The following is a 15411-nucleotide window of genomic DNA, read 5'->3' as shown; positions in this document are numbered from 1 at the left end:
CTACCTGTGAAGAAAGGGACATCTCCCCTCCCCTGCAGTTCTCCTTGTCATGGTGGTGTATCTACAGGTGGTGTCTTCTTCCTGTGTCTTATCTTGCTTATTGGAACCCATCTCTTGTTTGTCTTTCTCCTCCTGTTGTCTTGTTCTCATCTCCTGTCGACTTGGCTGCCATTCATCACCCCTTCCTTCACCTCCCTCTATCGTCTGTTCTTCTTCTTCCTCCTCTTCTTGTTCGTGTTTGGCTTGTTGAGCCTTCCACAGCTCAAAGTAGACACCTTTCTTAGTTAGTAATTCTATGTGTGTACCTCTCTCAACTATCCGTCCAGCCCGCATAACACATATCATGTCTGCATGCATAATGGTAGAGAGTCTATGTGCGACAATCAATGCTGTTCTATTATTATTCAACTGTAAGAGCTCTCTCTGGATATTAGCTTCAGTTACAGAATCTAGAGATGACGTCGCTTCATCTAACATTACAATAGGAGGATTCCTCAATAAACAGCGAGCGATAGCCACCCTGAAAAGAATGAAAAGAGAGAAAGAAATAGACACATACACACCCAAGATCAAAAGAACGTCGTGGAGTGAAAATCCAGTAGGGAGACAACAGAGAGACGATGTGAACAGACAAGTATAGCAAGCATCACGTATGATCGCAGAGAGTCGCTATCACGAGGGAAGGATAACCTACCCATATAATACATGTCAGCTTATGCGGGTAAGAAACAACACACGCCGTGCATATGTCACCGAAGTTGTGTACGTGTGTGTGGCCATGTATATACGTAGAGAGCAATACATACACGAAGCTATGCACGGGGTGTATGCCGTGTAAAGAACGATACACAGATGACATGGACCATGGCATCGAACACATGAATCATCCATCGTTCTTTACCACCGCAGGAACAAACGAGACACTTGGTGCGAAAAATGAGGAGTCGCGATACAGAGAAAACAAGTTCAATCCACTTGCTTATAAAGACCGCATGCTGACATAGTCAATCCTTCGTACATGCATACATGCAGAGCTCGTGGGAAATCTCTGGGTGCGACCATTGATCATCGAGACGTAGTATTCAACCGCGAAGTCTATTGAGTTTAGAGAGCAAAGTGACGCAAGCTATTTGCAAACATCAATCCAGTATTCCTTCCTTCCGTCCGTCTCGTTTATCTCTTGTCTTAATGTCTATCTGACCTCTGTCTTTCGCCTCCGCTTAGCCGCAGGCCTCGTTCGCCAACTCGTGTTTTCCATCCATCTTTCATTGCACGAATCGAAGGTAAGATCTGAGCCGCTTCAGCTGCTGCCTCGACTTCTTCAAACGAAGCCTAACATACACACACACGCATGCAAACAGGGCCACATCACTTCCCCTCCCTCCATAGGCTTGGGCTCTTGACTGTACGTCATCGGCCTCTCAACTGACGAAATCAAGAAGTGAATGAATGCCTGGGGGAGCGCCACCTCTCTATCGACACGGGGCTCAGTCCCAGAATGGGACCCCTTAGCCTAAGTCGAGAAGGCGAATCGAGAGCAGAGAAGAGACGATGCGATATAGCTATGATGAGGCCATTACGATTGATAGCGATGACAAGCCAAGTGTTCTTCTGTCCAATCACTCTCGAGAAATATAGACCAGAGAACCACCAAGCAAACGAGGAGAATGCAAGATGGGCAGAGTCCTTGCACGACTAAGCGACTTTTCTTGCTCACAAGGATAGACACACAACAGGACATATACAACAGGAATCTCCTGGAGGTTTCTCATGACGTGGTCGTTTGAGAAATCCTCTTCTTACACTTGGTCTCGCGTAAGCGATGTTGTCATATATCGTCGCGTTGAACATGACAGGGTCCTGAGGTACCATTCCGATGCATGCGCGAAGAGACCTAAGAAGAAAAGGACCAACAATGAGGAGAGCAAAAAGAAAGTGCATGCACTCACTCGAGCTGTAGAAGCCGAAAACATCCTCTCTGTGATTCTGTAAAGAACGAACCGGCTGCCTGTGGTAATCCAAGTACATCGATACTTGCCTACATAGGGAGCAGCCTGCCTAAGACACTTACACATCATATATATATATTGTGTATCCACGTGAAAAGAGCTTTTAAGCTACCTGTGAGGATCTCCTTCCCACCTCATAGCATTTACACCAAACCTTCCAAGAGATGTAAGCTGATCCGATACTCGCTGTAAGTACTTCTATACTTCACTGAGGTTGTGTCCCCCCGCATGTCCCTTCCTCATACACAAGTGGAGACCGCGACCCTAACCCTTGCATCGAAACCACCTTATGCATACCCTGTATATACATCCGCCTAGAACCGGGGTGCGTGGCGGCTCGTTATCCTTCCGTCCTTTCTCTTCTCGATAGATAACCTCACCACATAGAGAAGACAACAATAAGAGAAAGCACTCCTCTATATCCGCTGCCTGGCCTTTCCCTCTTCTCATCATCATTTCCAGCTGTACATCCTCACACCGTTTGAAGAGTATGAAGAGCTACTGTCGGACATGTATGTATGATAGTGTCTCACAAGCTCGTTGTACGGCAATCCTCCAATGTGATGTTTATGAAACCTGTCGACTTTTCCGCATGAACATGAACAGCTGAGAAGATATGGAGAAAAGAAACGGAAGGAGAGGGAAGAGAAAACTGCCTCGTTCCTCTCTTTCTTATCTTGCTCTTCTTTAACTTACTCTTGAGTCACTAAGGTGATGTCCACTCCGTTGATCAGAATTCTCCCTCTATACAAAAGCAAGTACGAAACATACGTACAAATCTTAAAGCACAGAATGGTAAGTGCAATGAGCCCGCCCTCCTTCACTTGCTTCATTTGACTGTGGAATCTCTGCGGACCCGCAGATGGTGCGATGAGGCAAAGAGGCACGCGCCTCTCTCTACATGGCCGAGAGAGAGAGAGACATTGTCGATCCGCACTGCATCTTCTCATCAAAAATGTGTGAAACAAAAGCTTATTGTATACGGTGATCCGCTCGCAAGCGACGGTAGACTCCGTGTAGTTGATTCTGTAAGAGACAGATGTACAACGATAGCCCAGTGCTAGCTTTACTCGGCTGCGTTCCAACACGTTCTCTTCGGATACGCATGCATGATATATTTCTTTCGTCTCAGGACCGGAGCTTTCTCCCATCCAAGAAAGAGGAAGAAGAGCACCGAAGACTTTTGCCTTCCCTCATGAAAGGAGCTCTGACGCGGGGAAAGAGGATACGCGACACTCTATCAGTTAGAAGCGAAAAGGGCATTCACGTTCTTTGTCTCAGCACTGCATGCAAACTTTTGCCGATCAGCTCGGACTACGCCGGTACGCGTAGGCAGTGTAGCGAAGACGAAATAGCAATCTGCATGTGTCTGGGAATCGGAAACTGCGTATGGAAGATAGAGCCATCAACAAACACTCAGACTACCAACTACTACACTTCTTACATATCACGTTAGACAAACAGACACGCATATATATGGAGACGAGACCCAATGAGATCTCGCCCGTACGCCAGTCCTGCTAGGAATATCGGAGGCTACTTTGAAGAAGAGTTCAAGTGAAAAGAAAGGCAAGTAACTAACCTATCAGGTTCAAGAAGTCTCATCAGAAGTTTCGTCAGAGTACTTTTGCCACTTCCAGATACCCCGACGAAGGCGCAAGTCGTGCAGGGACCGATTTTGAGACTGACTCCACGAATCGAACCCTTCACTCTTGTCGAACCATCGCCATAGTAACTGTGACAATCGGCCGCAACACAGACAACTCCTTTTTTTACCACGACGCCCCAGCAGGGATACCAACCTCTCATAGACACTAGCCCGCTCCTCTCTGTTCTTTCCTAACGGCAACAGATGTACACATATGCATGTATGTATGTATGTATACAGATATGTGGGTATTTATCTGCATATATATGTGTGTATACATCTAGATCGGTAGACGCCCGTAGATACGCTTAGTGTAGAACAGAGGACGTATCAGCCAACAGAATGGTAGGACCTGTTTTTGTCCAACGGCATGCAAATGAACATACAGGGGCCCCGGGAGAGGCAGGTAGGCATGACGCGAATCGAGTAGGGTGAGTGAAGCAGGCATGGACTTCACTTCCACAATCGACTTATATGCTTATATGTTTAGAGAAGGCATATATTCTCCATATACACGTACACAGAGGCTATACTGGCGATGCACCAGAAAGGTGAATTTCCGCGACACAAAACTCTGGTTGTTTTTTTTTTCATTCATCTGTCTATCTACCTATGTACACACCAGCGGAAGAAACTCACGGCACTGATCGTGTAGACGTCATCCATAACTCTACTCTGTCCCGAAGAAGAATTGCTCGTACCTGTATAGTTCATAGAAACAAGGCCTTAGTACGTGCACTACAGAGAAGCCTCCCCTCAGATGACATCCACTTCGTACATACGGAGATACCCCCCCCCCATGGAAGACCTTATCCAAGTCATCACCCGGTCTGAGGGGAAGAATACGAGCCAATATGATCCCCACTCATATTCAACACGCGATTACTCTGTCACGGCTGCACTGTCTCTACACATGCTCTACTTTTTAGAGGCTCGCGATTCTGAAGCCGCCGGGGGACTTAACTCTCTTCAATGTGCTGCTGTGTGTGCGTCGAGGAAACAGCAGGTACCATTAAAGAGCCTCTATCCATGACAGGCAGAGAAGATTTCCATGTTCTAGAGGAACTCGAGAGAAAACTCATTCTCTCTCTCACCTGAAGTAGACATTATCGAACTCGATCGCTGGAGCATATGGAAGCTTAGGAGGAGGTAGAAGTCCACCAACAGGCCATACGGTCAAGGGCTTAATAGGGGCTTGAAGGTGGTGATATTCTATCATTTCCTCTTCTCCTCTTGTAGGAGAAGCAGAGCGAATTCTTATGTCCCCTTGTCTCTTTTGACTAGTGAGTGATGACGGCGGGAGGAGGTATGTTGTCATGTCGTCTCTATTGTTATGGTTCTTATCTTCCATCGGATGTTGGAGAGAATGAGAAGAGACCTCGATCTTATCTGTCTCTCCTCCTGGAGGTGTGGTGTAGCCTGACGTAACTGGAGCTGACGCAGGGGCTGTGGACGTTGAGAAAGATGAAGGGGGAGCAGGATGGGTGAGAAGCTCTACTAACGAGACCGCCCCAGGCGCGTCAACGATACGCGGCTGATACATAAAGACCACACATCACCACATACACGAAATGGTGACTGAACGTGTATGTAGACGTCATTCATATCTATGTGTCCGTGTGTGCAGGCGTCCGTATATGCGAAGAGACGTTCCTTGGGGAACCTGGTTCAGAACAAGAAGGAAGGACCCCTGCATGCATAGCCAAATCACCGACCTTCTCTCACTTCACGTGTTAGCCGAGAGAACGATTCTTTCTTCCATACCCCTACTTCTGCCGCATTAGCAACCCGAGCATAAAAAAGCGCGGCTAGCTAGACGCAGCTACGAAAGGGAACACCGCGTCAACGAAGTTCTATGTGTTGTCTCAACATTACAGTACACCATCAAAAGGTAGGTTTACATTTTGAACTGTATCGAATCACCTGTATTTGTATAGATCCACATACCTAGCGATGTATAGATACGAAGTTACGTATACACCAGATCCACGATGCTCACACCTCACACAAACACGTCTCCCTATAATCGTAGACAGGTTGATGATCCAGGCACTTCCCGCACCTACCACTTGAGATACAGAAGAGAAACACACATGACTACCCAACAGACACTAGAAGTACAATGACATATGCCTATCTTCTTTCTCTGAAGGGGTATCTTCCCCTCTCCTCTCCCTAACCAGCCGTCTCTCTCTCTCTCGCTCTCTTTGGCATACCTTTGTCCCTAGTAAATGTGACAGATTTTGAGCGTCCGCTAGAGAACGCACAATAACGTTGTATATAGTACCGAGGAAGTTCAATGGCGCGAAGACATTAAGAAGATACATCTGCACCGTAACAAAATCTCCTACACCCATAGTTCCTTCTGATATAGATTGGACGGTAAAACATAGACCTCCTGGAAATAAAAAGGGGCAGAAGAGAACAGACAAAGATGAAAAGAGAGAAAGAAAAATTCTTTGTCATGACAGTAGAAGTTCGACAATGGTACAAGGGAAGGAAGTATATGGAAGTACATATAAGGAGGACGGCGACATTGTGCTGGATCTCTTAAGAAAGAAAGGAAGAAGAGGAGAAGGATAACTAGTAAGAGAGTACTTCTTTGAAGGGGGACACCTCACTTATAGAAGAGAGGCACGTAAGGATGGGGTGTAGGTACGCGGGAAGACCAAGCGAAACGAAAACTGCGAGCTAGAACTAATAAGAAATAACGGAGAGTTGACAAGAAGAAACGTAGAGTATTGAGGAGAACGGAAAAGTGGGGGAGCGGAAGGTGAAGCATCGAGCAGAAGAAAAAGACATGTTTGCATGTACAAGGAACTAATGCATGCAAGCTCGGCGATCAAGAAAGAAATGCCTTATTACGACAGCCGAGAGGCAGTGTATGTAAACCGTGTGTACTGTCTGCGTTCCACAGCTGTACGTAACAGTACTACCTGGAGCATAACAAGTGTGTGTAAATCTACATGTATATGCCTAGACATGTATATGTCTAGCACTACGCACGCAAGAAAGGCAAGGGCTCTACCACACTGAAGAGGATGTTCCAGCTAAAAGCAGTGAGCGTTTTGCAGTCGACACGCACAGAGACAAACAGATCAAAGATAGGCAGCTACGCTAAAGGTAGGTAGATAGCTAGGTAGACACATACAGATAGAAAGGTAGAGTAAGGAGATAGAAAGAGATAGATAGACAGAATGAAGATAGACAGATTGATAGACCGATGGACTAGAACATCTGTTGTCACTACGAGTCGATATAGCGAAAGAGGATAGATCAACAACCCAGACCTCATTCTCGTGAGCCTCTGTCTAGTTCTACACCTCCTCTCCGATGACAACTCAGCACACCAAGATGTACGGAAAAACGAGTCCGACGGGAGGCCTGCCAAACCTTTCTCCCTCCCCTGTTTAGAATACCACGAGCTCCTTCTTACCAACAAGAGTAGCATATACAATAGCCTGTTGAGAGCTATTAAGGAAAGATAAAGACGCCTGAATTCGAGTCCCTAGACTCTGATAATCCTGTACCGCTTTCGTATATCTTTCCACTTCATAACCCTCTGCATTGTACATCTTCACCTGCAAAAGCACGCGATAGAGTTAGGCTGCAGCTTTGAGGGAGATGCCTATGATACAACGGCGTCTCCTGTTACACACTGACTGGAATTTAGAACGAGAGGCAGCGCAAAAGAACCCTCCGAAGATTATAGATCTACATACCCTTGCATGCACTCAAGCATCTGAGTGCATACCTGGCTCCATCGAACTATGGGTACGAACATACAGACACATAGACATATACGTCAGCATCATGTGCGTGCGTCTTGTCTCCCGGTGGCTGTGCATTCCCCTGTTGTTACGTCTGGGTCTGCGGAGAGATAAGATGGACGGCAACAGAACTGAGCGACTCGATGTGTCCGCTAGCTGCGAGAATACGCTGCTCGCTCCTGATAGATACTCATTCATTATCTGGGGTAGACACCTAACTAATCACGAGGAGGATGATACATCGGAAACAACAACGAAGACAAGTAGACAAGACTTTCGAGTGCCCATCGTACAAACTCGAACACAAAAACCTCCTGGCTGTATCTACGCACTAGTAAAAACGTCGAAGGAGACTTTTCGTCCCCCTAGAGAAGCACTCACAGTGAAGGCAGACAAATCGAGTTCACGTATCATTTGCGGCATCCAAGGTGTAACAGGTATGACCTTAGGAAACTCCATTATATGAAGCTTGGGAGTCCGTATGACCTACCGTTTCGAAGTTGGTTAGAGCATCAATAGCTAACTGATGATATGTGCTATCACTCTTGTTCTGCGCCTCTCTCCATTTGCGTCTCCACAAGGTAACCTTCAGAGTCAGCCAGGCGTACAACGTCAGAGAAAGAAAGAGGAGGGACGCGAGGACACGGCTGTCGTAGAAGTAACAAGCGCAAGCAAGAGAAGGGGGGGAAATCAAAGCCAGATGGTAGCACAGAACACATATATCAATGAGAAAGAAGAGGTATCTCTGCTCGCCCCGGCGTCCCTCGTCCGCAGGATCTCTGAGGAATGACAAATAACTAGGTGGCTTGCTTTCACGGCGGAAGGGCAGAGAGACGAGCAGGAGCCATATGCTGGCACATATGGGTTCACCTTCTTCTTCTGTTCATTGTCAGAAGGTTTCCCCTCTGTTTCCTCCCTGTTGGTACGATGAAAAGACTCATAACATCAGCAACAAACCACGCTGAAGCTCCTTTTCCGTCTGTCACCACTCATCCACCCGTCTAGTCCACAGAAATACCATGTAGGGCCCTACTGATCTTAACTTTGCTTCAACTTTCTCTACTGCTAGATGAGATGGGACTTACTGTCGCATGTGAAAGATGAAGACAAGACAGACGGCAATACACTCGAAGATAGCGGGAAGAAGATAAAGAACAAGATACGTCATCAAAGAAGAGCATGCGTCTGTCCCTCTATCTCTGAAAAAAGAAACGACATGTCAGTGAGTGGAAAAGGCACATATAAACCAGAGAGCCGCAGATACCCCAGAACCATGTATCTGTATGCATACACATGATAGGACATATCTGTGTATGTGCGAGCCTCTTCCTCTTAGCACCGGTTATACATCTTGCCATTCAAATCTCTTTCAGAATACACTTACGCTTCAATCTGATATGAACTCTCCGATCTGAGATTCCCTGCCGTGCAAGCCAAACTGCTACTGAATGACAGATTCGAGAAAACTCCCTCTACCTGCTTTTACTGTTGACTAGTGTGTTGCAACCTTGGGATATTTCGCGTGTTTCTCATAAGATACAGGCGTGTATAACTACGACCAATCTAAATGAAGTGATGAGAATACGACCGATAAAGACTGTATGTATTCTGTCTGAAGCACACATGCACAGAGATCTTCTGGTATGTATGCACCGCTCAAGTTGTTTTTTCATACTTAAGAGGCGTACAATGATATACTTGTCTATTGGGATCGTGTTCGAGGAAATGAGGCGATACTGTTCCTTCCCTCCTCCGACGTAAGAACCGGAGGTTTAAGCGCGAAGCTCTCCCTTCTACTGATTGTCTACGATGTAGTGCGACGGACTTAACAGTAGGAAACGAGTCTTCTGCAACTTTGGCTGTTGAGCTAATAGATTCTTTCTGACTGAACTGCGAAAAGAACAACGGCGACGACTGGATAGAAGATGCTCGAATGGTGTCTTCGTATATGATGAGACTTTGCTTCTTACGTAGCTCTCAGTACATAGCCCATCTGTTTCTTCACGTGCCACTCCAGAGGTAAGGAAAGTAAGTGACTTAAGGTCCGTCCAGATATCTCGACATACGCAGCCTGTTGAACCTATGAAAAGAAAGGAGTCGAGACAAGGCGATACATTCACATGGAGGAGACCGCCACAGCCCAGAGAAACAAGCAAAGCAATCCTAACTGCTATGATGAATGAGGCAGATCAAAAGGCAATCTAGAGAGGTAGGTAGATTCCAAATGAATAGATTAGAGATAGGTGGACTCGTTAAGAATCCATAGACTGGAGAAAAAAAGAAGATAGATAGACGGAAGACAGACAGAGAGGTAGACAGAGACCGGCTGAAGATTCTCCCGTTTCTCCACGTCAGTTACACAGTTACATCTGATGCTCTCATCACTTCAGAAGGAACAGATGAGTCGACAGGCGGTGAGCAACCAATCGGCTAGATCTGTCTGTCTGTTGTCTGTCGGTCTGTCGATCCGCTTGTGATTCGACTTCTCCCTACAAACACATGATTGATAAGCCGTCTCTTCTACCTCTTCCTTCACACACGTATACAGTTGATGACATCTGATCCGCTCTATTAGGGTAAAGAGGCATCTAGAAGACGAGTAAGAAAGGTTGTATTATAGGAGTTTCAATCAGCGAGTCTGTTGTAGAAGCGGTGATTTTCCTCCTTCTCTTCCAGTACTAGCCTCCCTCCAAGTACGTACCGCTCGCTCATCGTGTCTACCGCTGGCCGATAGCAACCGAACTGCCTAGGATGCTTACGATAGGAGATAATCGCGAAACAAAGTTCCCCGACGTGCAAGGCTGTACGTAGTCTTGAAAGCCCCACGGAAGCTGCTAACACGCGGAAGTATACAGTGAGAGTCTATACACGATGACCACGTTCTCTCTCTTTTTCGTCCTTTGAGATGTGTGCGTACCTTTTGATAGGCAAGCATCTGAATCTCCTTGAAGAGCTTTGAACCGAAAGCCGCACACGCAAACCCTACTACATATTGAGCTGCTATTCTTGCCTCTGCCACAGCATCGCCATTACCACCACCTTCTTCTCCTCCTCCGACTTCTCTTCCTATCACTCCTCCCTGTCGGTCCAGTGCCTGCTGATGATGATGGGCCGCAAAGAGAGCAGCCGCCCGGGCAGCTGCGGCTGCAGCAGCTCCAAGGAGTAAAGGAGAGATTAAGGTAAGGCCTTTACTCACCCCTACACAGAAGAACGTTGAGACAGCGAGACTACGTAGAACGAAAGGAGATTCCCAGAAGGATGGAGGAGACAGCTGATGTCTTGAGGAAGTAGACGAGGAAGAGAATGATGATCTCCCGGTCGGCCAGAAGAATGGACGAAGAAGCTGAAGGAAGAAAGAAAAGAAAACGTAGGAACGCAAAGAGAATCTCGAGTTGTGTATGAAGACTGGAGAGTGACGTCCCATAACAGACAGGAAGGACAGAGGGGAGCAGCAAGGGAGAAAAGAGAGGAAAAGCACAGACCGGACGAAGGAAAGAATGAACGACTCCTGTCTGCAGAAAACCACACGTGTATATACCATCCTTCATCTGTACATACAAACGTCTATCCCTCCATATACGCTCTCTCTGTCTGTAGAGTGCTGCTGCTGCTCCTTTCTTTCTTTCTCGTTGATCGTAGTACCTTGAGAAACTCGACAGTTTCGAAAGTTTCTTCTTCTTCCTCCTCAGTCGCATTATCACCCCCTGCTGCGGATCCGCCACGTGGTATACGCCTTGTATCTTCTTCCTTATCTCCATCGCCCTCTTCTTCCTCTAATGTTGATAGCCCTGTTTGTCCCGCCTCTCCTATGGATTCCCTTCTATTCCGCCGTCGGAGCTCGGCTTCCTGCTGAAGACTCTTCTGCGTCTGTTGCAGTTGCAGAAAACGACGATGAAGGAGAGATCTCTCCTCGATAAGGTGTTGTCGTACTCGCCACTGTAGATAGACAAGAAGGAGACGAGACAAGTGACAGTCATGGAGACAGAGAAAAATAATGTCGCTGTAACTCATGAGTTGTTTAGACAATAATCCCGGCAGACATACATGTACATACATACATTTATGTGTATCCACATGTACACATACATAGATATACATCCATACACACTACCTACATACATACATCCATACAAGCACACATCTGTACATCTATACATACATACCTACTCATGCATATTCATACATTCGTACAACCCTACCTACACGCACGTCCATACGTATTCATACACACTTATCAATGCATACGGACACCCGTACTTGTACATCCGCACATACATACACACACCACTGCTACCAGCTCCACATACAGACAGGATGGACACAAGAACCTATAGTGCATACACAGCCGCCCCACGGAAGTGAGAGAGAACTGCTCAAGTAGGAAAGCGAGAAGTCCGGCTGCAAGTATCTTTCATCTTTACATACATCTGCATGTCCAGAATGTATATTCCTTGTCCACTGCCATAGCCGTGTCCTTGTATCACATAGTCAAGCCATAGAGGTCTTGTCTAACACAGTGTTTTGCTTTGTTGTTTCTTACTAGGAAGAGGGCTTCTAAAGGTGGAGCAAGGACAGCCCATATAACTTCAATGAGAGGGAGAAGAAGAAGAAGAACTTCTACATACACTGAGACATCCGCTGCTTCTGCTGCACCTCTTGTCTCATGACTCCCCTCAAAAAACGAGTCAGAAGAGGAAGAGGCTGACGATGAAGAAGTAGAGAGAGAAGGCGAGAAGAAGAGAGGTAATCGTATCCCTAGAGATCCTGCGAGCTGACTGTCTAGATCAAATGCAGCCTCGAAACGAAAGTTGATAGCCTTGAGAATAGAACAGAGAAAACAGACTCCAAGAATACGCGCCGAGATACTGATGCGATGCTTAGCTGTCTCTACACGACGTCCTGATTGTCTCTCCTCCTCTTCTGCAAGACATATAGCTAATCCTATAACCCGGTACGCTTGTTCTACGTCTTCTTCTGCCTCTCCTCCAGAAGGCGAAGAGACAGAGCAAGGCTTCGCTTCTCCAGAGTGAAGGTCCTGTGATGGAGAAGGATAGGAAGAAACAGAAGTTGACGATGAAGAAGATGAAGTTGAGGAGAAAGGCGAGAGAGAAGAGGAAGAGGGAGTGATTTCTCTAACTCCCTCTTCTTCAGTTCGCTGAGAAGAAGAGAGAGAAGAAGGAGAGCCTGTCTTGTCATGACGGTTTGACGACGTCTCAGGGGTCTGGTGTATATACACCTCAACATCATGAGAGGGGAGTTCTCCTTGCTTTCCAGGAGAGCATGCGTTTCTCAGGTCTGCTCTTCGTATCGTTCGAACTCCTCCTTTTCCTTCATCCTCACTCCCCCACTTCAAGTGTCCTTCTTCTGGTCTCCTATCCTTTCTTCTTCTCCTCCTTCTATCTCTCTTTTCTTCTTTCTTTGTCGAGATCAAAAGATCACTTAGACTCGTCCCTCCTGTAAATTTCTCTCCTTCTTGTTCTTCTTTCTTCTCACTGCCATCGAGATGCTGATCTTCCCTCAGATCTTCTCCCTCCTCCTCATCAGAGAGATAATCTCCTCCCTGACATGCGGCTGCAAAGATCTCTTCTTCTTCTTCTATTAGGACCGAGAGACTTCTATCTCTATGCTTTCTATTCAACCATCGCCCTCGTCCCCCTCCTACCATAAGCCGAAAGAATGCATAGATAATCGCTAGAGCCCTGGAGAAATGTAGGATAGCTACATCGATAAGAGAATGAGAGATCGAGTAGAAAGGGGTATTTCGATGTGTTTGGACTAAGGTAGCAAGAAGAGGTAGAAGAAGAAGAAGATCTAGTCCGGCGCATATCATGCCATTCCTTATGTGTCGCTTTCTCTCAAGTCTCTCCGTCTCGTAGGCTTGATACAGAAGAGACGAAGAAGAAGAAGCCGTGCAAGAGGATGATGACCAAGGTAAGCACATACGGGACGACGAAATGATAGGAGAAGAGGAAGAAGACGAGGGTGAAGAACAAGAAGGAAAGACAGACGGCGGAGGAGGTGAAGCTGAAGCAGGAGATGTTAAGAATCTCCCCTGAGAGCGCGACTTCTTTGATTGCACTGGCGTTCTATGCAATTCTTCCATAGGTGATGAGAAGGATGAAGAGGAAGACGACAATATATCTCCTTTCTTCTCTCTTGAGCTTTCTCCCTCCACAGCGTCATTCTTCCTGTTTCTCCGGGTTGAGAAACGCGAGTCTCTTGATGTATCTGACAAAGGAGAAATCGCCGTTTTCTTCACTCGTCCTCTCTCCTTTGTGTGACTTACTGGGCATGCATCTTCAGGTGTCTTACCATAGGAACGACTACTACTACTACTGGAAGAAGAAGAAGAACAAGGGGGGAGAGAACAAGAAGATTTGAAGTTGTGGTGCTCCTTCATGATAGCGCGTGGAGGGTTAGAATAAGGACAGGAAGATATAGAATTGTAGTGAGGAGAAGAAACCCGTTCTTGGGAAGATCTCATAGAGAGAAGAAGGCGCTCTTGATGCTGAGAGAGATGCGATGCTGTACACGCAGCTTGAGGAAGAGAGAAAGAAGAGGATAAAGGAGAAGAAGCTTCGTCGTGTCTTTCTTCTCGTTCTTGTCCTTTATCTCCCCCTCCCTGTTCATCTTTTCTAGGGGGAAGAAGCAAAGAAGAAACAGCTTCTCTGTCATCTTGTAAATCGGATAGATAATCCTCCTGGCTTTGGAAACTTCGATTGTCGAGTGAGCTCGGTGAGTCTCTCCTTCTTTCAGCGTCTTCGACAAGTGGTTGTCGGAGAGAAGGACTTGGCGGCGTATGTGACGGAGACATCTTTATGAAGATAGAGAAGAAAAGAAGAAGAGCTACGAAGATGGAACGAACTCCTCATGTAAAGGATACGAAAAGAGAAAACTGAGAGAAAAAGGATGTATAGAAGAAGAGTCTACAGTTGAAGATAGACGGGAGAAAGAATGTCATGGAGAGATGGCGAGAAAGAAACTACAAGAACAGAAGAAGGAGATGAGAAGAACACGAAGAAGGCGATGCCCAGAAAGTTAACAATCTCGTCCTGGACTATTGGGTTTCATGAAGAGAAACGCACATCGTGAAGAGAAGACACATCTTCTCTTTATCCCGTTTGTCTCTTCTTGTCTAAAGCTCTATCGTCCTTTTCTTCTTCCTTTAGTAGATAGATCCTTCGAAGTCGCCGTCATGTCTTTTTTTCCCAACCCTCTCTAACCAACACCGGCAAGAAAGAAGAGAGAAATGCACAAGATACGATCACAGCGAGATTCTACTAGAGACAGGATGACGATGGTAAGGATGAAAACAAGATGAATGGTGACGAGAGATCGATTCTTCTCTCTTTTTCTTTCGATCTTTGTAGAAGAACACACCAGCTCGGGCAAAAAAGACAGAGGAATCATTTATCACTAGACAAACTATGGAGAGGAGACATCATCCATTTCGTTAACTCCTACCTTCCCTCCTCACAGAACAATGGTAACTAAAGAGATCAGGGGGAAAGAATAGAAACACTCGTGACTAAATGGATTAGAGAGAGAAGAATAGAAACATTTTAAGTCGATCCATATCGACACATGTACATACACTCACTGCTCGGATCCGTCGCGAGTTATCTTTCGAGTGTGCTGAGCCTCCTCTGGTGTCTCGCCACCACAACTTCATTTCCCATAGTGTGTGCATCATCTATCTATCTTTCCCGATCTGCTACAACGACTGCCTCATGGTCACCTGGATCTTCTGTAGACATTAGTACCTTCTCTAAGATGATCTTCCTAGGGCTTGATCTTCAACTCTCCGCGGCTTGAGCTTTCCTGTCTATCAACTCCGGTGTTCTTAGACTTCTTTCGAGCAGACACATGTATCGGTTCTCCGTCGATAAAGAAAAATCAAGGCAGGAACGAGTAGATAGTACGCCCAATCGAGATCATCGGGCGTCATTTGGCTGGAGGAGTAGGACGGCGAGGTGGCGCACTC

The 15411-nt window shown here is 46.4% G+C and overlaps 1 protein-coding gene across 1 annotated transcript; it reads right to left on the bottom strand.

Moving 5' to 3' along the window:
- CSUI_006272 (abc transporter transmembrane region domain-containing protein) lies at positions 1–15306 on the bottom strand (the record flags this gene model as incomplete). The annotated part of the gene is made up of 14 exons (XM_068066436.1): positions 11968–15306; positions 11070–11363; positions 10345–10770; positions 9398–9507; positions 8513–8626; positions 7918–8074; positions 7094–7238; positions 5874–6055; positions 4752–5191; positions 3592–3744; positions 2706–2753; positions 1804–1894; positions 1202–1332; positions 1–520 (listed from the first exon to the last, which is right to left on the bottom strand). Exons 1-14 carry the CDS (start codon positions 14239–14241, stop codon positions 1–3), a joined length of 5085 nt encoding a protein of 1694 aa, XP_067921584.1. The 5' UTR covers positions 14242–15306.
- Positions 15307–15411: the final 105 nt, after the last annotated feature.

Source organism: Cystoisospora suis, assembly GCF_002600585.1.
Source record: "Cystoisospora suis strain Wien I chromosome Unknown contig_3140, whole genome shotgun sequence".
Taxonomy (NCBI): Eukaryota; Apicomplexa; class Conoidasida; order Eucoccidiorida; family Sarcocystidae; genus Cystoisospora; species Cystoisospora suis.
This window is presented reverse-complemented; position numbering and strand designations above follow the sequence as displayed.